Below are 25986 nucleotides of genomic sequence, written 5' to 3' on the forward strand. Positions count from 1 at the left end.
CCCGCGCCTTGTCCCCGCCCGGCCGCCGTAGCGCGGCCCGCACTCCGCTTCCGCCCTTCCTCTACTTCCGGGAGAGAGCGGAAGAAGCCGGGTGCCATGGCAACGGCGTACACAGCCCCCGCCGGCTTCCCCTCGGCCGGGCCGGCGGAGGAGGGGGCGCAGGTAGGTGAGGGGCTGCTCCCGGGGTTTGGCCCCTTCCTCAGGGCCTTGTCCTCACCCGCCTCCCCCGGCAGCGTGGTCTCCGCCGGCCGCATCAGCCCCCAGGCCTCGTCCCCCTTCTCAAGGCCTCGCCCGGCTCCTCAGGGTCCTGGAGAGGGTCCAGAGGAGGCCACGCAGGTGATGAGAGGGCTGGAGCAGCTCTGCTGTGAGGCCGGGCTGAGAGAGCTGGGGCTGTTCAGCCTGGAGCAGAGGAGGCTCCGGGGAGAGCTGAGAGCGGCTCCCGGTGCCCAAAGGGGGCTGCAGGGAAGGTGGGGAGAGACTCTTCAGCAGGGCCTGCTGGGACAGGACGGGGGTGGTGGGTTTCAGACAGAGGGAGCAGGTTCAGACCGGATGTAAGGGAGAAGTTTTTTAGGCTGAGGGTGCTGGGGCACTGTCCCAGGTTGCCCAGAGAGGCGGTGGATGCCCCATCCCTGGAAACATTCCAGGCCAGGTTGGCCGGGGCTCTGAGCAACCTGATCCGGTTGGAGATGTCCCTGCTCCGTGCGGGGGGTTGGGCTGGGTGGGCTGTAACGGGCCCTTCCCACCCAAACCAGTCTGGGATTCTATGAAGGCCTCGTCACTCCCCAGCCTTTCTTCGCCCCACCTCAGCCTTTCTTCCCCAGAGGCCTTGCCCTCCCCCTCCCCACCCCTCAGCCTCACCTCCTCGAAACCTTGCCTCTCTCCGCAGGCCTTGTCTCCCCACCATCTCCACCTCCTCCCAGGTCTGCCAAAACACGGATGATCCTTTCCATCTCCCCACAGCCCCGCTCCGCCCCGGCCCCTCTCCGATCACCCTCCTTTTCCTCGTAAGCTGGGCTATCCACAGCACTCCCCGTGTTCCTCGTTATCCCGGGAAACTCCGTTTCCATTAATTCCAAGCGTAAACACCCTGTGACTCTTGAGACTGACTAACAGGGGAGTCCTGCTGGCTTCAGCTGCTGCGTAAGGAGGCTCCAAGAATCTGGGGTTTGGCCGCTCTTCGTAAAGAGCTTCAAACCCAGCGGCGCGAGCTGTGAGTTGTGGTTTGCTTCGCTTAGGGTATTGTTGATGAGCTGGAGAGCTTTTGTTCTCCACGCTGGTGGTTAGGAGCTTGCCAGAGAGGTCTTTCCCTGCTTCCTTCCCATCTTCTAACATTCCTAAATGTTCCTGAATTCTGAATTCCTCCCAGGAGGAATTTGCGTTGGTCCTAACGCCGAACAACGGGCGTTGTCGCAGTGAGGGACATGCCACTCCTTTCTGAATTTGCTCTGTCTCCCTCTGATTCATATTAGAGCTTTTGCCTAAAATTTTCCCTTGCTCCTTTTTCCTGCTCTGCTTTTTTTGCTGCAGCTTTGCAGAAATTAGGTTTATTTACCAGCAAATATTTTGGCAGCTTTCCCTGCGTGTCTCTCAGAATCCTTCTGGTGACGTCTGGGCGCTTCCTCATCGCCGTGCTCGTTCGCAGACCGTTTCTTTGAAGACTCTCTGACACCGAAGAGATTATGACGACGGCAGCCTAGCACCGACTCGGATTCCGCTGGCGTCGCCGCGGTAGTTCAGGAAAAGGACAAGGACAACACCTTTAGCAGGTAGTGATTCAAACGCTGAGCTCTGTTTTCAATAAAGGGAAATCTCGGTTCAGCTCTCGTCTCTACGTTTCTTTTTAGAGCAGTCACAGCAGATACAGTAAAAGAAAATATTTAATATAAAGGGATACAAGAGATCTAGTCTGAGACTGGAAGCTGTCGCTAGATATTACCCCGCTGTTGAGCACGGGCTGTCTGTAGGAAGCAGTCAGGAGAAAACGTAGGCTCTGCACGCTCCAGGGGTTTACAGTACTCGGTCCGTGTTTCCCAGGTGAGGCTTTAGCAGCCGGATGTGTCCCGAGTCCTCCTCGGGAGGGATTGTTTTTTTTCAGGTGGGTTTTAGTCAGCAGATCTCTGGCCGTGCCGGATATCGACAGCCGCTGCCTGAATTCCCACAGACCAGCACAAGAATTTCACTGGGAATTGTCAGGCACGTGACTTTTTTTCTTCTGGAAACTTGAAGATCAGGTCTTCGTTAGTCACTTACAAATATTTTTTATATCAGTATGAAGAATGGGTTACAAAGATTTAAGAAATTCCTGTTCAGTGCAGACTGTAAACACGGCAATTGCTGCTCAGAGCGTTGGAAATGTCGGCGTACCACCTGGCTGCACACCCTCTCGCAGTGCTGTTGAGCTCCTTTAGGCTTGGTTTCACCTGCAACACGTCTTCCTTAAAGCCTCAGAAGCTGCAAACACGGCTCTGGAGGATGTGATGTTACAAAACAGGAGGCTGTGTGTGCCTTCACCCCCAGAAAACGCTGGACAAAAGAAAATCTCGTATTCCTGCAATTATTTTGCTTTGCAAGGCCAAGAGGAAGAAAACCTCGTGTTGTCAAACATTAATGTGCCCGTTACACAAGAGGAAATAATGATCGGTACGACCCTTCTTTTTTTACACGCTCAGTTTTCTGAGCAGAGCAATGCTGGAAAGAATTTTCAGCAACTGTTTGCCCACGGTTGTTCCTAAGAAAGGATGGAAACTGCAGCTGAACGTTTGTCAACGCTTTATTTTTAAACTCGACTGCTCTGTAGCTGGCCTTTTTGTAACAAATAACGTACATTTCATTGCGTGGCGTGCAAGATTGTTGATTTTTCCCCTTTTTTTCCTCTCTAGTCAGAATGGATGCGGCAGAAAAGAGAGTCCATACATTTGTGCGAGTCAAGCCAACAGCCGATTTCGCTCAAGATATGATCAAGCTTGGGCCAGACAACAAGGTAGAGACAAGGAGGTTGCAAGTGGGAAAGGTTTGGAGTTTGATTTCAGTTTTCCCACAGAAATGCAGAATTCTTTGTTCCCTAAGGCCACGCGTAACATTTTGGTGCGTGTTGATTCACGTGTTGCTGCTTGCTGTTCTCCTGCGTGCTGCCAGTGGCTGGTGGTTTTGTATCAGCAAGTCTGGCTACGGAAAACACGCTCCTAGTGACGCAGTCGCTGGAGAAAATCCTCCAGAGGGCTGGGACTCTGGTCCTTGAGGAATTCCCAGTGCTAACCACAATTCCAGCCTAAGAGGTCTCCCTGTGGTGCAGTCTATTTCTATCCCCCCGCATGCAAATTCCTTCTCTTAGCTAATAATTCTCTTCCTTCTCCTCCTTAACTAAGAATTTCCCTGGGACACAAAATCAGACACGTCACTGAAAGGTAAACAGGTGAGCTTAACCACATTTCCTTTTTTTTGGAACATCTTTTACCAGAAAATACCATCAAGCTCAGTAAAACAACACCAAAGGGTGGTCAGGTCTTCAGTGAGTGGGTTTTTTTTCGGGACAATAACTGCTGAAGCTCTTTGGGGCTGTTGAAGTTCTCTTTGGGGCTGTTGAAGTTCTCTTCATCTCTTTTTGGCTTGCAGAGCATAGATATATACATCCCAAAAGATGCCAGGAAAGGAGTTGTGAACAACAAGCAGACTGACTGGTCCTTTAGGCTGGACGGCGTCCTTCACAACACCTCCCAGGACCTCACTTACGAGGCTGTAGCGCAGGAATTGGTGTCTGAAGCTTTAATTGGCTACAATGGTAATTTGTCGCTGTTTTTATTTTGACAACAAGCGGAGATTTGATCTGAGGGAGAGATCCTTTTGATGTTCCCTTTGAGAAATGCAGAGGTTCCCTCCCGAGTTGATTCTTTGGCTTTTGAATCTTTTCTAGGCACGATAATGTGCTACGGGCAAACGGGGGCTGGGAAAACTTACACGATGACGGGAGCAACTGCCGAGTACAAGCACCGAGGAATCATCCCCCGAGCCATACAGCAGGTACCGGATCTGAACGGGAACGGAGGCTGGAGGAGACAAGAGGAACATCTCCTGTGTCAGCTCGTGCGGTCCAGGGGCACGCGTGTACCGCTGCTTTGCGGGGGCAGGTCTGCTTACCTTTGGGCAGTGATACCGCAGAACGCTCTCCGCTCCCACAGCGACAACTGGCACGCGCAGTTTGGGGCTGACGTAAGGCGTACAGCCTGTAAGAAAGACGGGGGGAATTCTGTGGTTATGATTTTGTCATTTGCAGAGGTTGTTCCTGTTTCATTCTCCTAGCTTGCATGAGAATCCCAGACTGGTTTTGGTGGGAAGGGCCCATTACAGCCCACCCAGCCCAACACCACTGCACGGAGCAGGGACATCTCCAACCGGATCAGGTTGCTCAGGGCCCTCAAAAGTGTTGTTTTCAAAACTATAATTTTGCAAAATCCTATTAAAACTCTTGACTTAGCCCTGTCAGCCCTCAGGCAACCACAGCGCAGAACCAGCTACGCACACGCAGATGCGCTTGTAGCTGCTCGGAAAGTTATACATAGCTTCTCTGGAAAGCCGTAACTAACTAATAATTCCGTTTGTGAACTCGCACCGCCGCTGACAAACTCTTTGTCTTCGCATAGGTCTTCAAAGCAACTGCCCATTCCGTCGATCCGTTCGTCACCGTCCGGATATCCTACCTGGAAATCTACAACGAGACCTTGTTTGACCTCCTGTCCACCGTGCCAGGCGATGGGACCGGCGACGTGCAGCTGGCTGTGGTGGATTGCCCCCTGGGTGTTTATGTGAAAGGCTTGTCTATACACACCGTCAGCCACGAGGAAGATGCTCTAAATCTCTTCTTTGAGGCAAGAAAAAACAACTATTACGCTTTTTCTGATTGTTATATTTATCGGCTTAGCTGAGGGAGGAGGCAGTAAAGCAGGAGGTGGGTGGTAGGATGGCTGGAGGGAGGTTAAACCCTCTTTGTTCTCCAGAAACTCTTTGTAGCCCATGTTCTCGTAAGGAAAAGATCCCTGGCGCAAAGATTCTGGAAAATCTCCAGGGGAAACCCTGTTCTGTGTGCGCCAGAGCAGGTCAAGTGATGGAGGAAACACGCTGAGGTGAGACCACGGAATGTAGTAGCGTTGGAGATTCCAGGCAGCACCAAACTGGAGAAGGCAGCCACAGAATCTGCCCTCATTTCAGAAGTCTGATCTCAAATTCCAGCCACCTCACCAGCCCCTTCGGCAGACCGAGATCCCAGCCAGCCACGAAGCCTTGGTTTCGTTACCCTGGTTGTCACTTAAAGGTGCCAGGGAGTGCCTTAGTACAAAATGCAGGATATTTGGGATCCTTTTAGGCCCTCCAGCTGACCTACACTGGAATTTCTTCCTGAAAACCACACCTGCCTGTCCTAGCTATGCCAGTGCTCCAGGAAGAGTCTTACCGGCAACATCTTTGGCAGATAGTCTGGGATGGCTGTGGCACAGGCACCGTTGGTCGGATTTTACAGCAGCGACCTTCACGCCAGGGGTTAGATTTGTGAAGGGAGTTTGCTCACTTACGCCTGCATCTTTCTTTTTCTTGTGGATGCTTGAGTTCGTAAGTAAAACATGAATAAATAATTGTTTCTGTGTGCAGAAAGCATACCCTTACCCGGTGGTGTCCTTAAAATCTTTGCCTTGCCTTTTTAATAACGGGACTGTGGGGTCCTAAGCTAGGCTCTGCGATTCATAGGAGCTCCCGTTTTCATTTTAAAGAGTAGAAGGGCGATGATAATGCAGCTTAACTTGAGATCTGCTGACCCAAGCAGTGCAGTGACGCCTGGGGATCCGCTCAGGTCCCTGGATGAGTTCTGCCCGTGGTTCTAGGCTCACAGAGAAAGCTCCGGGCTTTGAGGAGGCTGCCCGCTGCGCTGTGACTCTTCATTTGTGGAGTGGGGCTGATCGTATTTACCTAGAGATCTTTACCTCCACTCTTCCTTTTCCATGTTATTTTCTTTTCCTGTAGGTAGGCATTATAAATTTGTGGCTTTTATCTACGTGTGAGTTTTTTATGACACTGGGGAGCTTTTTGGTTTTCTAATCATCAAGAAACTGAAACAGCCAGGGAGGTGTTGTCTCTGAACAAGCCTTGCCCGGCTGTTCCTCAAAAAACCACAGAACTGAGCCTTGAAAGTGGAAACGCAGCTAATGTGGTCTCCAGTAAAAGGCATTATTACAGTAAACAGTCACCTTTACCAACCGCACCGTGAAAATGCTTTGAGAGGCCTTGGAGTAAGAAAACGAGGTGCGTACGTTGAGCTCCCGCTCTGACTGCTCTGACCAGCTGACCGGTGTCACAGGCTCTGCAGGGCGAAGGCTGAACCACTCTTTTTTTAACTGTGCACATTTCCAATTTCTCTTTGTTCTACCAGTGCAGAAATTTAAAAGCACTCTTCACTTTTGACTTCATTTGCAGGGTGAGACCAACAGAGTGATAGCAGAGCACACACTGAATAAAAATTCATCCAGATCCCATTGCATCTTTACTATTTACATTGAGGTAAGAGCTCCAGCAGTTTTTTTCTAGACTCAGGTGCCTGAGATCTTTACTTGTCTGTTCTTTACTGTATTTCAGTTTTGTCTGCTGCTAAGTACAGTTTGTATTCTTTTCCCCCTCAGTCTCATTTCGGAGTTTTCTCAGACGTCAAATGCGTTAACTCTAAAATCAACCTAATAGATCTGGCAGGCTCAGAGAGGCTGAGCAAGACCGGAGTAAGTAATGGAAGAAATATTTCAGTCCATGGTGAAGAGTCCAGTAATGAGCACGGTGGAGGTGAAATTACGGGGTTTCCCCACAACAGAATTCAGCCTGTGATGGACAGGAGAGACTGTGACAAACTGAAAGTCACGTTAACACATCAGAGGGTGCTCGGTTGTTTGCTCTAAGACCACATAAACGTGACTCCCATCTTGCATGTCCCTTCCAACCTGACCCAGACTCGGTTAATTTGAGTCTACAATTTCTCCACAAAAGACAGGGCCAGAGCCACCAACTATTAGGACAAAGAACCTCTGATTTTCCTCTTCATTCCCTGAGTGACAGTGCAAATCCCCCACTTCTGCTCACAGCAGGCAAGCTGGTGAAACTTTCCTAGAGCGTTAGGGCTCAACAACTGAAAGCTCCTCAGGTCCCATGTGACGTTCTGTACTGATCAGCATGGAAGTCACATCAGCCCTGTGGAAAATATGTAATTTACCCTTTGGGAAGGAAAGCCAGTGGTCCTGGTAGACTCGTAATGAAGAATTGAGCTCTCTGAAAACTTGTTTTCACACTGAGGAAAGCTCTAGATCAGGAATTCGTGGAGTCCTCAGTAAGGAATCAGCTCTCCTCTGTGGTCCAGCCAGAAACCCCTGGTGTGGAAGCTTTGCCTTTTCATCTCCGTTGCAGTCTGAAGGCCAGGTTCTGAAAGAAGCCACCTACATCAACAAGTCGCTGTTGTTCCTTGAGCAAATCATCATTGCCCTGGCTGATCCGAAGAGGGACCACATCCCCTTCCGGCAGAGCAAGCTCACTCACGTTCTCAAGGACTCGCTAGGTAAGAGCTGTGGATTACAGCGGCCCCAAAAAGTTCCTAGAAAACATTTTTGTTTCGGTGAGCATACCAACTCCTAAGGCCATAACATAGAAACACATGGAAGTAATTCGTTGTTCGAAGGATGTTTGCTTTTCCTCATCAAATAAGACAGCGGGCGCAGGAGACAGAGCAAAGCCCACACTGATCAAGCCAGTAGAATCTCACAAAACCTTAGCTGGAATACTTAAACTACCACAAAAAATAAAAACCCCTAGCATGTTACAAGCCTTTTCAGATGCTCCTGGAGGAAAGGCTTACCCTCTTGGAATGCAGGCTGGAGACATGGGGAGGAGAAAGCGGCTGAAAACAGGCTGCAGGTGTTTGTGTGGAGAAGCTGAAGTCATCAGAGCTGAGAGTGACGTTTGAGGCGCTCCGAGCACAAGTCTTGCCTTGTGTTTCGGAAAGGCAGTGACTCTGTCCTGCCAGGTTCCCCGCTGTTAGATTTAGGCCAAGGGCTTTTAAAATCCTCTGCTCCTCTTTTCCCAATTTCAGGCTTTCCCAGTTTGTATTCCCGTCTTCTTACTGCGTCATCGCCACGCGAGAGACTTTGCTCTTTAGTCATTCTGTCCCACTCTGTTTCTGTACACAGGGGGTTTTAGAGGCACAGTTACAAACTGGCTGTGTTCTTTGTTGCTTCTTTTTCTCTATTTTAGTCAGCACAGAATATAATACATTCCAGAAAAGGAAACAACTGCTTTTATTTTATTTTATTTTATTTTTTTTTTTTTCCCAGGGGGAAACTGCAATACTGTCCTAGTGGCAAATATCTGTGGGGAAGCTGCGCACATAGAAGAGACTGTAAGTCAAACTGATTTCTGCAGAATTAAAGTCTTGTTACTGCTGCCGTTGGCCGTAGCTGGGTTTAAAGAACAGTCTCCGGAGGGCTATGGCAGGAGTCCCACAGAAACATCCCGTCTAATTCACCAGAAACACGGGATTAGCTCATCTTATCTCCAAGGCTCAGCAAACAGATTGCTCTCACCCATCTGCTTTGTGATGCAAACAGTTGGGTGGTAACTGGCCCAGCGGTGGGGGGGGGGAATGAGAGCTTGAAATAGAGCAGGCACAAGCAGCTGAAATCGAAGCAGGCTGGATATTATTAATTATTATAATCTAATATTAATTATTACCGTTGGTTCAACTCTCCGCATGTGTTTGAATGGCACATCACATAATGAGGTCGCTGGAATTGCAGCAGTTCGCATCGGAGCTGAGCCAGCTTTCAGCTGGTTCAGGAATCAGGGGTAACCTAACAGTAAGGTTTATTTTAACCCGTGAAACAACGAAATTGGTGAAAATCTTACTGTGTGAGCTGGGTCAGCTTAACCACACCTGTGGCACAGAGAAGGGAATCACTTTGCTCTTTGCCAAGAAAGTTTTATGTGGTAAACCAGTGTCAATGCAGACACCCATCACATGGAAACCAGTGAGCGCTGGAAGATACGCTCCTGGAATGAGAAATCCTACGCTGCTCCCTGCAGTTAACAGCTTTCCTACGTCTGTGTTCTGGGATCTGATACGATTAAGTGATTATGAAAATGATATCCTTGCCAATATCTCTTGCAGTGACGTAAAAACTATGTTTTTCAGTTGTCTTCTCTTCGTTTTGCCAGCAGAATGAAATGGGTCACAACAGAGCCAGTCATCAATGAGACGTACGACCAAGAGGTACGTAGAGAGGGGAATGGAAGCAGGCATCTTTTCTCAGGTTCATTATTATTTAGGATAATTACCTTAAAAACCAGAGGGAAATGCAGTAGTTTAGTGAGTTGGCTCTCATCAGCCGAGCTGACATTTAGGTATATGATAAAATGGATTAGTATTACACTTCTTTTAATTGGTATTTAATTACAGCTACCTTGAATAAGTATGGTACAGGGTACAGACAGTCACATCTTCCCTGACACGTGGTAATTCTTTCAACTGCATACGTAAGAGTCTTTAATTTTTTTTTATAAGATTCCCCTCTTGACAGAGAGGTGGTGGTGTGGGCTACTCCCCCTGGTATGTGGGGAAATCACCTCCAGCCCTACCTGCAGCTTGACCCCTCCTGCTGCCGGTAATGCAGCATTTCTGCCTCATTTACAAAAGCTGTTTAAAGGAGGAAATAATTTAAAGAAAATGACCATAGTATTTCAGATGAGTGCACGGAGCTGGCAGTGGTAAATGCTCTATGAATTACTGATAGCCCAAAGAGCAAGTTTAGAATTATCTGCTGCGTAACACACGTGGTGTGTGAGAACCCTGCTGTATTTCATGGCCCGATCTCACAGAGGAACAGCTGGGGAGTTTCCTCCAACAGCTTCCAGAAGCAGCTGTGCAACAAACCGTCTTTTCCTCTTCAGTCCCTTTCATTTTTGTTGAGATGTGTGGAGTGGATAAGAGTAGCCAAGAGAGTAGTGTTTAAGGAAGCTATTGTGCTTCGATGCTCAGCAGGGCACTTAAAAAGCAGCTCAGTATCCAGTTCTCGCTGAATCCCAAGGGGTTTTGTGGACCCACGCCCTTCTGGAGGCACATTCGAAACACTGAATGCTTGAAGATATTCCACATTACGGAGAAATTAAATCAAATACACCACAGGAGGCCCCCTCCTCTATTAAAGTTAATGTTAGAACTCCTACGGCGTTCAGGAAGTGGAAACCTGCATACAGCTCTGCTTTCAAGATAATATCTCGTAGTCCAGAACGTGATGACCCCTACGGCACCAGATCAGGAAAGCATCCCATTCAAAAGCAGGTGGCCCTTCTTCTGGTGGCTTAGGCTGACTTTGTGGGCAGGACACAACAAAAGCTGTCCTGCTGGAAGCTCATCAAAGGCAAAGGGATTTCCAGACTCACAACTTCACCGATGCAAACCTGACAGCAAACCCTGGGGGAGCTGGTACGCAGCTGCGATGTTCTCCAGCAGCCGGTGTAATGCTGCTTTCCAGCAACGTTTGGTCATTTGCTCACCCTTTTGTTTTCCTGCTAGGCGACAGTGAAAGCTTTGGAGAAGGAGATTATTCTTCTGAAGCAGGAACTGGCCATGCATGATGCCTTGGTAAGAAACAGGCTGCAGCGTCTTAGACCAGACCTAGCGAAGGCTTTTTGTAATTCACTCGTGCTTAGTTGTTCACCTTTTTTTCTTAGGCAGATCGTTCTTTGGTGACTTACGACCCTCTGACTGACATCCAGATAGCAGAGATTAAGTCTCAAGTCCGTAGATACCTAAAAGGAGCCATTGATGAAATTGATGTAAGTAGCTTTCTCATGGAGAAGAACTAAAAATACCGATTCCATCCCATTTTATTCCCAGACAGAAGCAATTTAAATGTCTTCTGAAGAGGCTATCTTTAACCCCAAAAGCGCTACACAGTGGTAATTTAATTTTTTTGTGTGTTAAGGACTGTCCCCTTGTTTAATTCCATTTCATGCTTTTTTGGAAGCTTGAGGAAACTTTTCCTCAGTCCTGAAACCCTTTGAATATGTTTATTGAGAACTTTTTAAAAGAATTCGTGCCAAAATTTTGCCCTGCCAGTGCCAAACTAAATCTTTACCAGGTATGTTGCCAAAATGTGCCCGACCTCTTTAGAGACAGGTTCATTAGGGCAGGGTTTCTCAACTTGAAGCTATCCGTTAACTGCAAAATGATTGTGAAAAGCAACAGCAGAAGTCTGCGTACACAAATATTCCTGCGGAAAACAAACAAATTGTAAGAAAATGGAAGTTAGGAATGCACACTCAGCGTTACCGTAAAGTTTTGTTTGGTTGTGAACAGAAGCCACCACGACAGCAGTGCAGGAGTTGCTGGAAGACTGTTTTCCAAACGGATGGATAACCCTTTAGCTTAAACAAAACACTTGAGACGCTCTCTCTCATTTCATGTCTCAAAGTCCCTGTTTTCTCCCTCCAGCAGGCAGGAGTGGAGTGGAATAAGGGCTGACGTGAAGGTGTGTTTTACACATCTGCAAAAAGTGATGGGTGTGGGTGCGGAGCAGGGAAGGCAGAGAAGGACTGAGGGGTTTCACGCAGGGAAGGACATCTTCAGTGGCGCGGAACAGTCTTTTAGAGAGAGAGCAGAGAGCAGAGGTAGTGCATTTCATCGCGTGGTCCAGTTTCTTGGACTGAGTGCGAGATTCTCCTTGAGTGTGGACACCAAGCAGAGCCCTCGCAATCTGAAATACTTCAATCAGTGCAGCTGACCACCGCGCAGAAATCCTTACCTGTGTCCTCACTGTTATACGTCTCTTCCTCAGATAGTGAACATCAGGCAAATCCAGGAGGTATTTAAGCAGTTCAAACAGATTGTGAGGTAAGACATCCAAGGCTGATGCATTTCACGGTCGGGTTTAAATTCCACCAGGCTTTTGTCTGTGATATCACACCACAACACTGGTGAAGAGTCATTAGGAAGTACAGGGAATAACTTGTAACTGAAAACACAATTCTGGACAAATTCTGCTGGCCTTTGCACAGAAAGACTGTTGATTCTCACCTTCCAGTGCTCGTAAGTCACGTGCAAGGGCTCTCAGTGGTAAACTTCACTGATCTGGGGACTGATCTCAGAACAGCCTCACCACACCAGCATCTTTTTTTTTAAAGAAATCATGGCAAAGGGAGGTCATAAAGCAATTTGGAGCAGCACGATAGGAAGGCTTTGTGGCTATTTCCAGCAAGGTGCTCTCTGGTGTGTGGTGTGGGATGGGAGAAAGCGTTGAAAGTGGCTGTTTGAAAATGTCATCAGTGGATGATGAAAGCTGGTTTTTGAGCTGGAGGAGGGAAGGTGAATGACAGGCTGGAAAAAAAAAAATCCTAAAAATGAGGACAAGCAGCGTCACCACATCACAAAATAGAAGAGAACAAAGAAGAATAAGGGTATTAGGGCAACCCACACACTCCCTGCCCCACCAACCTTCGCAGCAATGGTCTGGATGGGCAGTAGAGGTTGCTGCTAGCAAGAGTGACACTGGGATGTTGCCGCAGAAAATGTGCCTGTCCTCTAGAAACTTGTGTGAACATCAGACTGGGCAGTCAGGCTTTGCTGGCACCCGAGACCAAAATGGGTTTCATGGTAACATTTTGCCCGATTATTATTTTTTAACCTGGGAATCTTTCTTTTTTTTTTTTTTTTCTGAAACAATGGGCTTTAGTTTTTTTTAACTTGCAGATTTGAAGATTTTCAGTCTTGTATAGTGCATTTAAGCCTACTGATGATGCTTTACCTGCTCCCTTTCAGTGAAAATATCACTCACTTTGAAAATCACTAGGTTAAAGTAAGGTGATGGAACTGAACAGAGGTAATATTATTTGATCTGGAGCATTAAAAGATTATGCTAAGTATTAAAATTACCTTCAAAAAGCTTCCATATCTAAGAGGCCTAAAGGGAAATTGTAGAAAAAGAAAGGAAGAGGAGAATGGAAAAAAGTTACAATGGTTATGGGGAAGAATAGAAGGAGCAAGGGGGGAGTGAGATCCCAGGTAAAAGATGACTTTCTTTGGAAATCTGATGTTGGCAGGTATTTCAGGCTTTGACATATGAAACAGTCCCTGACCACGGTGGTAAGGGGCTGTTTTCTCCTCTAGTCAACAGGAGCATAAAGTGGAGGCCAGATTACGACGCAAGTACGCTCTGATAGACAAAAATGACTTTGCTGCTGTTGCTGCTGTTCAGAAGGTAAGGCCCGCTGCGTGAGCCCTGCCCGGAATCCGTCTCAGAACTGGCTCCTTTGCTGCCGAACCTTGGATTCCCTCAAGTTCTCAGCTTTTCCCCATTGAACCGTGAAGCTCGGAAATGTTAATGGAATGCACGTGCGTCAAAAAACGTGCACAGAGCGGAGGGGCAGCAGTTAACAAAGTGGCGTTTGTATCAGCAGGATATTACACCCATTATCCAAACGGAATAATTTATTGCATGGGGATGAAGAAAATATTAACTAGAAGGTGACCTGTCTGTTAATTAGTTGTAGAAGGTGGGGTCAGATCACTTGCCTCTGCTGAGATTCCTCTTTTAATCCTTATAATTTATGGGGCGAAGTAAATGTATCATGTGTAAACCATAAATTCAGATGTAGCCTCTCTCCTATAGTTTATAATCTATTTTTCATTACTTATTTCCATCTGTGAAATGTTACGGTTATTTCCTGGCCTTGGTTTTACCCAGTAAAGCGGATACAATAACCATTATCTGTTACGCAGAGTCATGCACTTGTCCTGTGGCTTAACTGAGGATGCTTTGGATTTTTTTTGGAAGAAAGGCACGAGGGCAAATGCAAAGGATTTGTATAACAGAGAAGCACACAGACTCTAACAGACCCATTCAAGTCTTTATTTAAAGAAGTGGAAAACAAAATTAAAACCTGATTTTAGCGCTGTATGGCCCCTCTGCTTCATGGTTGAGGCAATATGAGAAATAGTATAAGAAACTTGGTTATCTTACATATCTTCAGTAAATGAAGATTTCTGAGCGTGCTTTTATTTCTGTGACAGTAGACCCAAGTTCTTCTCCCCCTAAGTGGCCGAAACCTTTGGCATATGAATTTGAGGATAATTCTGGCCCCGGTTTAGTTTTCCCTTCATTCTTATAGATGCGTTTCCCTGGAATAGTTGGTAGAGAATAGAGATTTCCAGCTTAGATTGTACGACAGGATGGAACAGCTGCTGGGCAAGGCCTGCATGGCTTTGGTGGTCTTGTGATTCCTGCTCCGTGTTTTATTTCTTCCTGTTTCCAGGCAGGTGTGGTTGTTGTGGATGGCCATTTGGTGCCGGAAGAGGATGGACGGGATTTTGAGGGTAGAATGACTCCTTTTTCATCCAGACGTGGTGGGAAGAAGAAATCCAGGAAAGGCAGTGAGCAGCCCAAGTGAGTTTTACAGCCAGGCAGGTCTCCCTTTTCTCTGGTAAGGTGGCGTCGCAGCGGTCAAGGTGTGACAGGCAGCCCGTGGAGGAAGGCAGAGGCAAAGCCGGCTTTAACGAGTGTGCGGAAGTTCTGTGTTTCCCTCAAGGACGACATTCCAGCTGTGGACACAGAGGGTGGACGGGGCTTTGAGACGAGGAGCTTGCAGCCGGCACAGACGGGATTAGCCTGTGATGAGAGGTGGAGAGCTGAACACGCAGGCAGGGGAACAGACCTGCGACGGCGTCAGAAGATACGTTAAACCTGAAGTTTTAATTTCAAGTGTTAGGTAGAAGGAGATCTGCTAAGTGGAAAGGGGCAGTGGACAGAAGAGCAGATAAGGAGAAGAGATTTAGAGAGGGAAGGGGGAACCAGGAATCTGTACTGAGCAGAGAAAATCCTTCAGTTTGTAGAAGTGAGGTCCCTGCATTGCCGGTTTCTACAACTACTTCTGCGGCCAGGAGCATCTGCTTGGCTCCTCCCTGACATTTCCCCAAAGTTCTTGTGTTAGAGAGAGGAACCACCAAGGCTTTAGTGTCCACATGACACAGGGGACTCTGTCTGGTCTTTTTTTTTTTAGGGAGATGGAAGGAGATTTGGCAAGCACCTTTCTCTATCTCTTTCAAGTCACACTGTCCCCTCCAGACAAGGCTGGTGTTGCTCGTGGAGCTGAGCTGAGGGAGAAGAGCAGAGAGCTGGACTTGATTTAGGTGTGGGGTTAGATCAAATCCTAAGGAATTCAGTTTGTAGGTTCCCCTGAAGGTAAAGAGGGTTCTCCTGTCTGCAGGTGTGCCTCAGCCCAGGCAGTGGGACTGTTGTCCTTGTGATCCTTCTCAAGACAGCTAGTCCAGCCTGGGCTGCGTTCTGTAGTATTTGCTACACAAGGCAGTTCCTCCACTCTAGGAAGGAAGGATTTGTCAGAGCAAGGCTGATTTTATTCCCTGTCAGTAGAAACTTCACTGCAACATCAGACTGCTAGTCTTTGAATCACCGAAGCTAGCACTTGCAGCTTGTTTTGGTCCCAGTTTCCTATTATGAAGAAATTACTCTGCTTCATCTTTTTCCCTCTGTCAGGAAAGAAGGAATCGAGAGCTCTCTTTCCGGGAGAGATCTGGATGGGTTTTTACCACCAAAAAGTCAGGTAATGATTTCCACCAAGGATGTAGATGTGAAAGAGGCAGCAAGCAACCAGGACACGGCAAATACCGACACAGAGCTCTCCCAGCCAGCTCCCGAGGAGGATTCCCAGCGGCCCAGGTAAGCCTTCCCTGGGAGGGAGCACATCCCCTTTGCCAGAGGGTGGCTTACACCGGAGTGATTGGTACCTGCTTCAAAGTAAAGAGGAGGGATTCAGAGAATTTACCCCTGAAGCACCTTAACATATTATCGTGTTCCTCCAAGCCCTCTGCGCGCGTTTTGGTGTTCTTCGAAAAGTCCCGTGGCTGGCAGGGAAGGCTGCTGCTGCAGCTGCAAAAGACACAACCCAGAGTGCTTAACGTAGCTCGGTAGCTGGCTGGCAAAGCCGTAGCTGTGGCAGCCTGCCCGGCAGCCGTTGTTTACAGCGCTTTGCCAGCAGTTTGGCACGGAAAGCGGTCTCGTGCAACTTTTGCGGAGTTAGAAAAATGCCCGTAAGGGGTCAAGCGAGGGAAGGCAGGAGTCAGAGTTTTGCTTTGACCAGTCTGGACCGAGGAACGTAGAGGGTCCGAGCTTCCAGATGCAGCCTGCTCACCGAGAACACCCTTACGCAGCACGGAGCAGCATCCGGGGGAGTGTGGCGTTCTCCGGAAGGACTCTCCTTTTGCCCAGCGTGGTCTGTGTTGAAGTAAGAGCTGGTGTTCACGGGGGCACGTTTCCGTCAACGCCGTTTCATAGAGCAATCGAGATGGACACGTGCCACTCTGAATTCGGTCTTTCTAAATAGGCAAGGCTTCAAAGCCACAGGTGGCAGCATTGTAGAGCCGGCCAGCGCACCCAGCTGTGGGGTTTGGTTGGCAGAGGTGACTGGTCTGTGCTGGGAATCCAGCGAGGAAAGAGCAAAGGCGTTTCTGTTTAACAGTAGGGAGGAACAGTATTCATAATTTTTCTGAAAATTCAGACCATTGAAGATCCACTTTCCAGGGAAGACTCAATTCTGAGGCGTCTCCTGAGGAGTTTCCATGTAAATAACTTTCTTCTGGGAGTGGTACTGGGGGAAAGTGGGTCTGAAGGTTGGCACAGAGACGGTACCAGGGCCCAGCGAGCAGAGCGAGATCCTGAAAGGCCCCGTTGAAATACCATCCACAAACCTCAGCTACGGCCACTCCCGTGAACTGCGTCACGCTGCAGGGCAGAACAAACTGACCTCCCCACGCCTGTGTGCGTTTTCTTTGACTTCTGTTGCAGCTCCCCTCCATCCAAGCCGGTGGCATTTGAGCAGTTCAAGGAGGAGTGCGGAAGTGAGATCAACCGGATCTTTAAAGAGAACAAAAGCATCCTCCTTGCCAGGAAGAAGAGAAGCAGTACGGTAGCGCAGAGGATCAACTGCATCAAGCGCGAGATGGAGAGCATCAAAAAGGCTCTGGAGGCTCAGAAGCAGGAGCGGTGGCAGGAGGGTAAGTTGCTGTGCGGAGATCGGCCAGCAAGAGTCTGTCAGAAGAGGGGAGCTGCTGGTTTCAGAGCAGTTCTAGTGGCAGCTTTATAGAATCATAGAATCATAGGATCGTTAGGGTTGGAAGGGACCTTCAAAGCCCACCCAGCCCAACCCCCCTGCACGGAGCAGGGACATCTCCAACCGGATCAGGTCGCTCAGAGCCCCGGCCAACCTGGCCTGGGATGTTTCCAGGGATGGGGCATCCACCGCCTCTCTGGGCAACCTGGGACACTGCTCCAGCACCCTCAGCCTAAAAAACTTCTCCCTTACATCCGGTCTGAACCTGCTCCCTCTGTCTGAAACCCACCACCCCCGTCCTGTCCCAGCAGGCCCTGCTGAAGAGTCTCTCCCCACCTTTCCTGCAGCCCCCTTTGGGCACTGGGAGCCGCTCTCAGCTCTCCCCGGAGCCTCCTCTGCTCCAGGCTGAACAGCCCCAGCTCTCCCCGCCCGGCCTCACAGCAGAGCTGCTCCAGCCCTCCCAGCATCTGCGTGGCCTCCTCTGGACCCTCTCCAGCAGCTCCACGGCCTTCTGGTGTTGGGGGCTCCAGAGCCGGACGCAGCGCTGCAGGGGGGTCTCACCAGAGCGGAGCAGAGGGGCAGAATCCCCTCCCTCGCCCCCTGCCCACGCTGCGGGGGGTGCAGCCCAGGGTGCCGTTGGTTTCTGGGCTGTGAGCGCACATTGCCGGCTCACGTTGAGCTTCTCACCCACCAGCACCCCAAGTCCTTCTCCTCAGGGCTGCTCCCCATCCATTCCCCCCCAGCCTGGATTTGTGCTGGGATTGCCCCCACCCACGTGCAGGACCTTGCCCTTGGCCTGGTTGAACCCCATGAGGTTGGCACGGGCCCCCCTCTCCAGCCTGGCCAGGTCCCTCTGGGTGGCACCATCCCCTCCAGCGCGTCGACCGCACCACAGAGCTCAGTGTCGTTGGTGAACTCACTGAGGGTGCGCTCTGTCCCACTGTCCATGTCCTGACAAAGATGTTGAACAGGGCCTGGCCCAACACCAACCCCTGAGGGGCGTCACTCGTCACTGGTCTGCACTTGGACACTGAGCTGTTGACCAGCACTCTCTGAGTGCAGCCGTCCGGCCAATAGGGTCAGGTCCTGCAAGATGCAAAACTCTGAACGGTGAGCAGGTCAGCTTGGATCCGTATGGAAGTGAGGGTCTGTCTCTTCGGGGACTCATCGCTTCTTCTGGGCCTTTGCTTTTGACGATGACATCTACCAACTGGTAGATGTCATCTACCATATCTTGTGGATGCTGGAAACCACAGGAGTAAACTGATTGGAGGGAAACCAAGAACAAGAGATGTTTATCATGGGGAAGTAGCGCTGGCTTAACTGTCCCCAAAGAGCTGACCAGCCCTTTGTCTCAAAACCCCTTACCCTGACTGCCCAGGGAGGTTTTCATAAAAACCCGAGTGATACCCGTCCAGCGGGTGTCTTCCTGCAGAGCCCTGTCCCTCCTCTTCACCTGCACACATCCCGGTTCGGGGCGCACCGACGTTTGAGCGAGTTCAAGAGTTCAGCAGTCACTTCTGCCCCACACCGCTCCGACGCTGTATTTGTAGAACGCGTGCCTAAGGAAATGTCAGTTGTGTGGCTAACCTCAGTATAACTGGGTAACTACCGTGTGGTTCGGCGTGTAATGACGGCTCTTCGTCGCTCTCCACCCTCGTGAGAAACCTTCGTTTCCTTTTCTTGCCCTCCAGGAGAGTACGTTGATGAGAAAGGACAGGTCATAATCGACGAGAAAGAGTTTGTACTCATCGTGAAGCTGAAAGACCTGAAGGAAGAGTACAGGGCTGCTTACGCTGAGCTGCAGGACCTGAAGGCGGAAATCAAGTACTGCCAGCATCTGGTGGACCAGTGCCGGAACAAACTCATCACAGGTACTGGCTCGGCGGGGCGGTTTCTGAACAGCCTCCAGTTTAACTGGGATGCTTGATGGCAGCTGAAGCACTTCACAGGCATGTTGCGTATAAACCAAGGCCATCATCCTCTGTCCTCATTTTTCCTGTTGCCTTCCAGACTTTTTTTTATTGTTTTGGGTTTTGGTTTTTTTTTTTTTTTTTGACATAACACTGAATTGCTGCAGATTCTCTCTCACAGATAATGGCTCCTGGGTCACGCTGGCGATGCTGTGGGTAAGAGCCTTTCACAAGGAAGCTGACAAGAATGCTCCCACTGATGGCCCTGCTTCTCACCCTTGATTTAATTTATTAGAGACGGCGGCTGCGGAACTGCACTGGGCCGCAGCTTCGGCTCACGGATGTCTCCTCTGTACCCTTGAGAGGTGCAGGTTCCCGCGTTGCAGCACGAGCGCCTTGGCAGGAAGCGCAGCTCGGTCATTTTAGCGCGTTCTTCACGAGCACCACCCTCGCGGTGCTGAGTCACACCTCTGCTCAGGGTGATCCCTGCGAATTCTCCGTGTGCTCCGCTGCAAGCCGCTCGGTTTGAGCCTGCGTGAGGGAGCGCGGTCCTGCGGCATCGCCGGATTTGTCCCGTACGATGGAAGACAGTAGGTGTAGGAACGGCAGAGTCCCAAACATTTGGATGCTGTGCGCACGGCAACGCTTTATTTTCTACAAACTTGCCAGAGCACAACTTGTATCCATCAGTGCAGAGAGAAATGCGTGGCTTGTTCCAGGAGATAAACAGGGCCAGGTCATAACTGTGCGGAAGCTTTGCCACTGGTTTCTGTTGGAGCCGCGTTTGGCATTTTTTGGGTGCTCCAGATGTTTGCCGTTTGTTTAAATGTCCGGGTGTGGATTCATGCGATATCGGCGTCATCCCAGAGCGAAGGGGTCATCGCGGAGCTGAAACCGGTGGCGTTGCCTCACGTCCACAGTGCTTGGAAGAGCAGGGCTCTGCGTTTAACCGTCCTTATCCTTCGCGACAGAAAGCAGCTCCCTCCCTGGGCTCCCTCCTGTGCTTCTTTATCATCTGGACTGGAAATCCGAGTCCCAAACGCGCTGACCACTCCAAAAGGCTAGCTGCAAGCTGGCTGCCTGTCTGCGGGATGCAGGAGCAGTGCCATCTCGCGGCCAGCAGCCTCAGGGGACCGTCCCTAGGGCCAGCCACCCCACAGGCTCTTGAAACTCAAGAGCTTGGAGTTCTGAGGTCCCATCTGAGCGTTTTAGAGCACTGAGGTCCCGTCAGATCCACGGGCGGGGAGCCAGAAGGTCGTTACAGCCCTGCTTATTGCCCCCCTTGCTTTCCTTTGCAGAGTTTGACATCTGGTACAGCGAGTCCTTCCTTGTCCCCCAGGATCTGCAGGAAGCTCTGAAACCCGGCGGCAGCATCAGACCTGGAATGATTCCCATAAACAGAGTCATGTGCCTGGTGAGTTCTCCTGACAGCTCTGCTTCTTCTCCTCGATAGCCACGCGCCGCACGGCGACGAGGGCTCTGCCCCTTTCTCTAAGCAGGGCGGCCGGCGTTGAAATGCCGTCTGCTGTGGTGTGGAGAGCAACTATCTGGAGATACATCTTGCTTTCACCTTAGCTTTAGCATTAAAAGGCTAAAACTGGACAGAGCGATTGAAGCACCCAGCATCAGTAACCAGGCAAACTGGCCAGCGGTGCAGGGGGTCACTGGGAGGCCCGTTCCCAGTTAGTGTTTACAGCTAACCTGTTGTGTTTCCTGTTATGGCAACTGGTGCTCAGCCAGCCCTCTGTTTAGAAACCACCACCCTGGAGTAGCCAAGAGGTCTTTTGTCATTCCTGACAAAAAAAAAACATTTCTCTCAAGCTTCTCATTTACCAGACTGCTTCTGGTTATTCTCCTCTGAGGTCATCCCAGCGTTTGTCCTTCACTGTTACACGTCAGACTCAAAACCTTCATGCTGTCTGAGGGGAACGTGGCGGCCGTGCTTCCACTGGGTTTGACGTGAACGATTCCCGCTAAGGAGGGAGATCCCACCCTGGCTGCGAGGAGGAATCAGCCCGTTGGTTGCCGGCGTGACACATCTGGATACGGAGCAGCTCTGCTGCGAGGCCGGGCTGGTAGAGCTGGGGCTGTTCAGCCTGGAGCAGAGGAGGCTCCGGGGAGAGCTGAGAGCGGCTCCCAGTGCCCAAAGGGGGCTGCAGGAAAACGGGAGACGGACTTTTGACGAGGGTGTGTAGTGATAGGATGAGGAGTAAGGGTTTTAAACTGGAAGAGGGCAGATTTAAACTGGATTTAAGGAGGAAATTCTTCACTGTGAGGGTGGTGGAGCACTGGCCCAGGGTGCCCAGAGAGGCGGTGGATGCCCCATCCCTGGAAACATTCCAGGCCAGGTTGGCCGGGGCTCTGAGCGACCTGATCCGGTTGGAGATGTCCCTGCTCCGTGCAGGGGGTTGGGCTGGGTGGGCTGTAACGGGCCCTTCCCACCCAAACCAGTCTGGGATTCTGATTCTATTGCTGCTCAGCCTCTGCAGATGGCAGAGAACAGCTGGTGGGGACAGGTCCTACGTCCGTCTCCCCCAGAAGCCCATCCCTACCAGGAGCAGGGGGCACCCACGGGTGTTTGGGAAAGAGAATGAGCAGGGTGTGAGCTGTGTGACCCCTTTCCTAAATGCACACCCCCATTTCTAGGCAGAGCGTACTGTGTGACAGCATTTTTTCTTCTTTTTTAGCTTTTTAGAAAGAAAACAGAAAAGGAACTCTTTTGTCTCCAGGTGTCTGATTATTTTGAGCGTAAATCTCAGCGAAGCGCTTTCTTCACTCCCTTCTAGAAAGGCACGGGAAGGGTTTTAAAGCTGATCACAAACAGGTTCTTCCCATCCTACTGAATTTGTTCCCCTGAGGGTGTGAGGAACAAACCTGTGAAAGAAAAAAAAAATAAAATTAGTGAGTTTACTTTTAAACAGAATGTTGTGACCTACCAGAGTGTGGAAGATGTCAGGTACAGATGCAGAGATGTACAGGAAAGAGCAAAAAAAAAACCCAAGCCAAGCCTCTTTGGATAACGAGATGGACCTAACGAGGTCACCAGGAAAGCCCCGACTGCCTGCATGGGCCCAGGATGTCACTCCTTGGGGAAAAGAGGACACGCATCTCACGGCACTTTTACCAACCCCAGTCACTCAACACAGCCCACTGCAGCTCCCAGTCAGTGCTGCCGGCCGTGCCGAGGCCCGTGCTGGCTCTGGGAGGCAACCACCTCATTTTTCTCTGGAGGTTTCCTACTTGGAACCATTTTCCCTTTCCCACGCTGGCTCTTTTTTTTACTGTTCTAACCCGTTTCTCCAGGGCGCGCAGGTTTTACCCTTGGATTGATTTGGTTTCGCCACCTGCCTTTGATCACACCAGAATTTCACCGGCCACTCGCGAACGCCCCCAGAAGGTGCCCTAAGAATCTGCTAGAGCTCTCCTCAAATCTGGCACGAAAACATTATACGCAAGCCGGTATCTTAAAAAAATCGTACTGCCATTCAACCCATGTTCCTCTTCAGTGCGCTCAGGCCTTCCAGACGGATCCCTGGAGAAGCGCGGGCATGGACACCAGCCAGCGGGGCTCAGGGGGGACCACGCCGAAGCTCAGATCTCCTTCACGCGGTGACGTTCCCTTACAGTGGAGGGGAGGCTCTCCTGCGCGTGGTTACGGGCAGAGCGTGGCCGCGAGAAGGCAGCTGAGGGAACGTCCTTTGGGGCTTCACCCTTGCAGGTGGATTTTGCCCAAAGTCCTGCCCAAATCTGCTCACTTAAGGCGTGGGAAGGGGCGACCTCTCGCTTCTGGGGCTTCGGAGAGGTTGTTCAATCACCGTTCAGTGCGGCAAACGGGATCGGTTGACCTCTGTGCCTCCACGCGTGCATTTTTCACGTGGAGTGGGCTCTGTCTTTCTGCCGGCAGGAGGAAGACGAGGAGGAGAGGTTTGAGCGGCTGCAGGAGACGATGCTGCCGGCCTCCCCGGCTTCGGTCTCGTTCTACAGGGCCAAAATGAAGACTGACCTAAAGGTAATCTCAACTGGGCCCAGTGCCGCCGCGCGCTGGGAGAGTGCTTCTGCGCCTTGCTGCCGCGTGGGGTGTAGGACTCTTCCGGAACGGATGCTGTTTTGGCCGTAGCCTTTTCAAAGATGCTGGTTTGGTTCTGCAGCACAACTAAGCTCTTTGAAATGTTCGTCGTCGCTGGCTGATGTCCGGGCCCCACCCCGTGGTGGTCTTCCGCTAAAAACCGACCTCGGCACTTCTCCCGTCTCGTTCCTTCCTGGCAAGGGCTCACCGTAAGGTACCACCGAGGTCCTGAGCTCAACAGGACTTCAAAAAGATTGAGTAACAGGGCCGCACAACTACATCGGTCAGCATTTTTAAGGAAAACATCTCAAAACCAGTCCTTCAGTGCTCGGAAGGAGAATTTCCGAGATCGCTTTGCCACTGGTAGAGCGAGGTTGGTGTGACAGGGCCGTACTCCCTGTGGGTCCCATTTGGGCAACATTTTCCAGCACCGCTTGGGAAGTTGTTTTATTTTTGGCAGGAAAAATGCTTGCACGGGTGAGAATTCCGCTCTGAAACCCGAGCTCACTTTAACGATCCTTTTTGCTTTCCCATTGCCAGCACACGTACGCTAGAACCATGTCGTCCCTCGAGCAAATGCGGAAGAAACCCGGGCTCATCACAGTGGCCAAGAAGAATAAAGCCCCGTCGTTTTTGCACGTCGTGTAGCAGATTTGGGCTTGGCCTGGAAACCGGCGTTCGATACGCAGCGCCACCTCAGAGAGTGCTCCGCATTCACGTCCGCAATAGATTTATCAGAAATAAACTGTAGGGAAAACAAACCCAACTTTTGCGCAGCTCGGCTGACGGTTATTGGTACGGAAACGCGCTGTTTAGACAGGACGCGAGCCAGGGAGCTCAAATGTTTCTCCGAGCGTCCCTGAAAACGCAGCGTCATGACAGAGAGGTGTGCTGCGGACAACCCGGGCTCCTGCCTCCCTCCTTCCTGGCGCCGCAGGGAAGGGCCTCCTGGGCTTGCTCTCGACGGAGCGCCAAGTCCCAGCTTTGCTGGTTTGATGTTCTCCGGGTGGATCCTGAGGAGCCGGGTCTGGGTGAGAGCGAGTCCTCTCTTGGATCGAGGCGTTTCCCCTCCTGGAGAGAGGAAGGAGCTGGAGAGGCGCACGCGTTTCCATCAGCTGCCCGGCGCTGGATGCGGCACCGTTGATTTCAGGTGATTTAAGGTTTTGCCCACCGCTTTCCGGGAAGGCGATTCCGATCCGGGGGGAGCAACTGGAAAGCTCCAGAAGACACCGCGCGGCTTCACCAGGCTGCTGTTATCTTTGCCCGCGTGCTGAAGGTCTCCTGGAAGTCCTCCTCCTCCAGCACCAGTGCCGGTGGGAAGCGGATTCCAGCTCAGCACGTGCCAGGGAAGTTTGTATCCAAAATACGCAGCCAAGAGAGTCCCGTCTCCTCCCGCTGCCACAAACAGCTCACAACCACCGCAGTCGTGCCGGGGCAGAGCTGGGACACTGCTGCGCGTCTCGGGTGGCTCTTGGCGTTTGCCCTCCGTTCGCTGCTTTGCTGGAGTGGCGAACACGCGGGGTCCGGTCTGCGTTGTGGGCAGGAGTCACTTTTTTATCCCTCTGAGAGGTTGGCGAGCCCTGAGAGCTTCAAAATTATTTGGGGAGCTGGAATAATCGTCCTGAAAGCCCCCAAATTTGGCACCCGTGCTCCGTGGCCATGGGGAACGCCCTGGACAAATCACCGGATTACTGGAAAACCCGCTGGCACTGGGCTGGAGCTTCACGGGCCTCGCCGAGCAATGGGACGAGGGACGAACAGTCCCGGCTGCCAAAACCGGCACCAGCCACGGCGGGAGCATCCCTGAATCCAAACGTCCCGGCTCGGGGGTTTTCCACACACGCCACCCCCATTTACATGAAACGCTGGGAAAATTAATTAGCCCGAGCTGCTCGGTTCCGTTTAATTTGTTGCAGCTCACTGCTGTTACTTGTAAGGGCACCTGCCCCCCAGAAGCGCTGTGGGTGACAGCCTAAAAATCATCTTTTTTTTTTTTTTTGTAATTCTCAATTTCCAAAGGCTTATACAGCTGCTGGAACTTCAGTCCAGGCTGAATGTCCCAAGAAAACGCTTCCAAGAAAACAAACTGAGCGAAGCCTTCCATCGACCTGCTCCTCCATCCACCCCTCCTTTGCTTCCCCCTCGTGCTTCCACCCCGTCCCCGCGGGTCCCTGTGCCGCCGCTGCCAGCACCGTGGTCCCAAATCTGGAAGAAAAACCCCCAAGAAATCTCAATTTTGGATGCTGCAAATGTTGTTTTGAGGCAGGAAGGTCCTGCCGCGCCCCGAAAGCAGGCGGGTGTCCTGTGGTGCTCCGGCAGCGTCCCATTTGGGGAGCTCTCCCCGGAGTTTGGGAAGCTGGTGAAATAAAACGACCTGTGAAAGGACAAGAGCTGGTTTTAGTGATTTTGTGGCGTTTCTCCCTGAAATGTGACCTGGAGGCTGGCAGGGCCCTGCTTAGAGCAGGGGACGACGGTGGGCCCAGGGGCGCGGGGGCTGTGGGTGTCCGGGCTGTGATCCCAGGGCCGTTCTGGGTGCGATCCCGGGGGTGCCCGTGATCCCGGGGGAGATCCTGGGATTGTCCAGAGTGCCGGGAGTGATCCCAAGGTGCTGGTGATCCCGGGGGTGTTGGTGTCCCATGGTGCCTGCGGGTAATTTGGGAGTGCCGGTGATCCCAGGGGATATTCCAGGGACACTGGTGATCCTGGGGGTGATCCAGGAGTGCCGGTGAGCCCAGGGGTGCTGATGTCCGGGGCTGTGGGTGATCCTGGGGTGCTGGCGCCCCGGGGTATGGGAGATCCCGGGGGTACGCTGGTGATCCCAGTTCTCCAGGGTGCTGGTATCCTGGGGGTGGTGCTGGTGTGGCATGGCTGATC

The 25986-nt window shown here is 51.1% G+C and overlaps 1 protein-coding gene across 1 annotated transcript; it reads left to right on the plus strand.

Moving 5' to 3' along the window:
- The first annotated feature begins 105 nt into the window (after positions 1 to 105).
- Positions 106 to 25272, plus strand: KIF9 (kinesin family member 9). The gene is made up of 22 exons (XM_086741656.1): positions 106 to 162; positions 1571 to 1766; positions 2880 to 2980; positions 3613 to 3778; positions 3911 to 4017; positions 4638 to 4862; positions 6457 to 6540; positions 6660 to 6752; positions 7429 to 7576; positions 8349 to 8413; positions 9206 to 9283; positions 10586 to 10654; positions 10744 to 10848; positions 11850 to 11905; positions 13178 to 13268; positions 14323 to 14453; positions 15561 to 15743; positions 16869 to 17077; positions 18828 to 19007; positions 20345 to 20460; positions 22951 to 23055; positions 23653 to 25272. The coding sequence occupies exons 3-22, from the start codon at positions 2885 to 2887 to the stop codon at positions 23758 to 23760; spliced, it is 2415 nt and encodes an 804-aa protein (XP_086597782.1). The 5' UTR covers positions 106 to 162; positions 1571 to 1766; positions 2880 to 2884; the 3' UTR covers positions 23761 to 25272.
- Positions 25273 to 25986: the final 714 nt, after the last annotated feature.

This window comes from Chlamydotis macqueenii, chromosome 2, assembly GCF_036417535.1.
Source record: "Chlamydotis macqueenii isolate bChlMac1 chromosome 2, bChlMac1.mat, whole genome shotgun sequence".
Lineage (NCBI taxonomy): Eukaryota > Metazoa > Chordata > Aves > Otidiformes > Otididae > Chlamydotis > Chlamydotis macqueenii.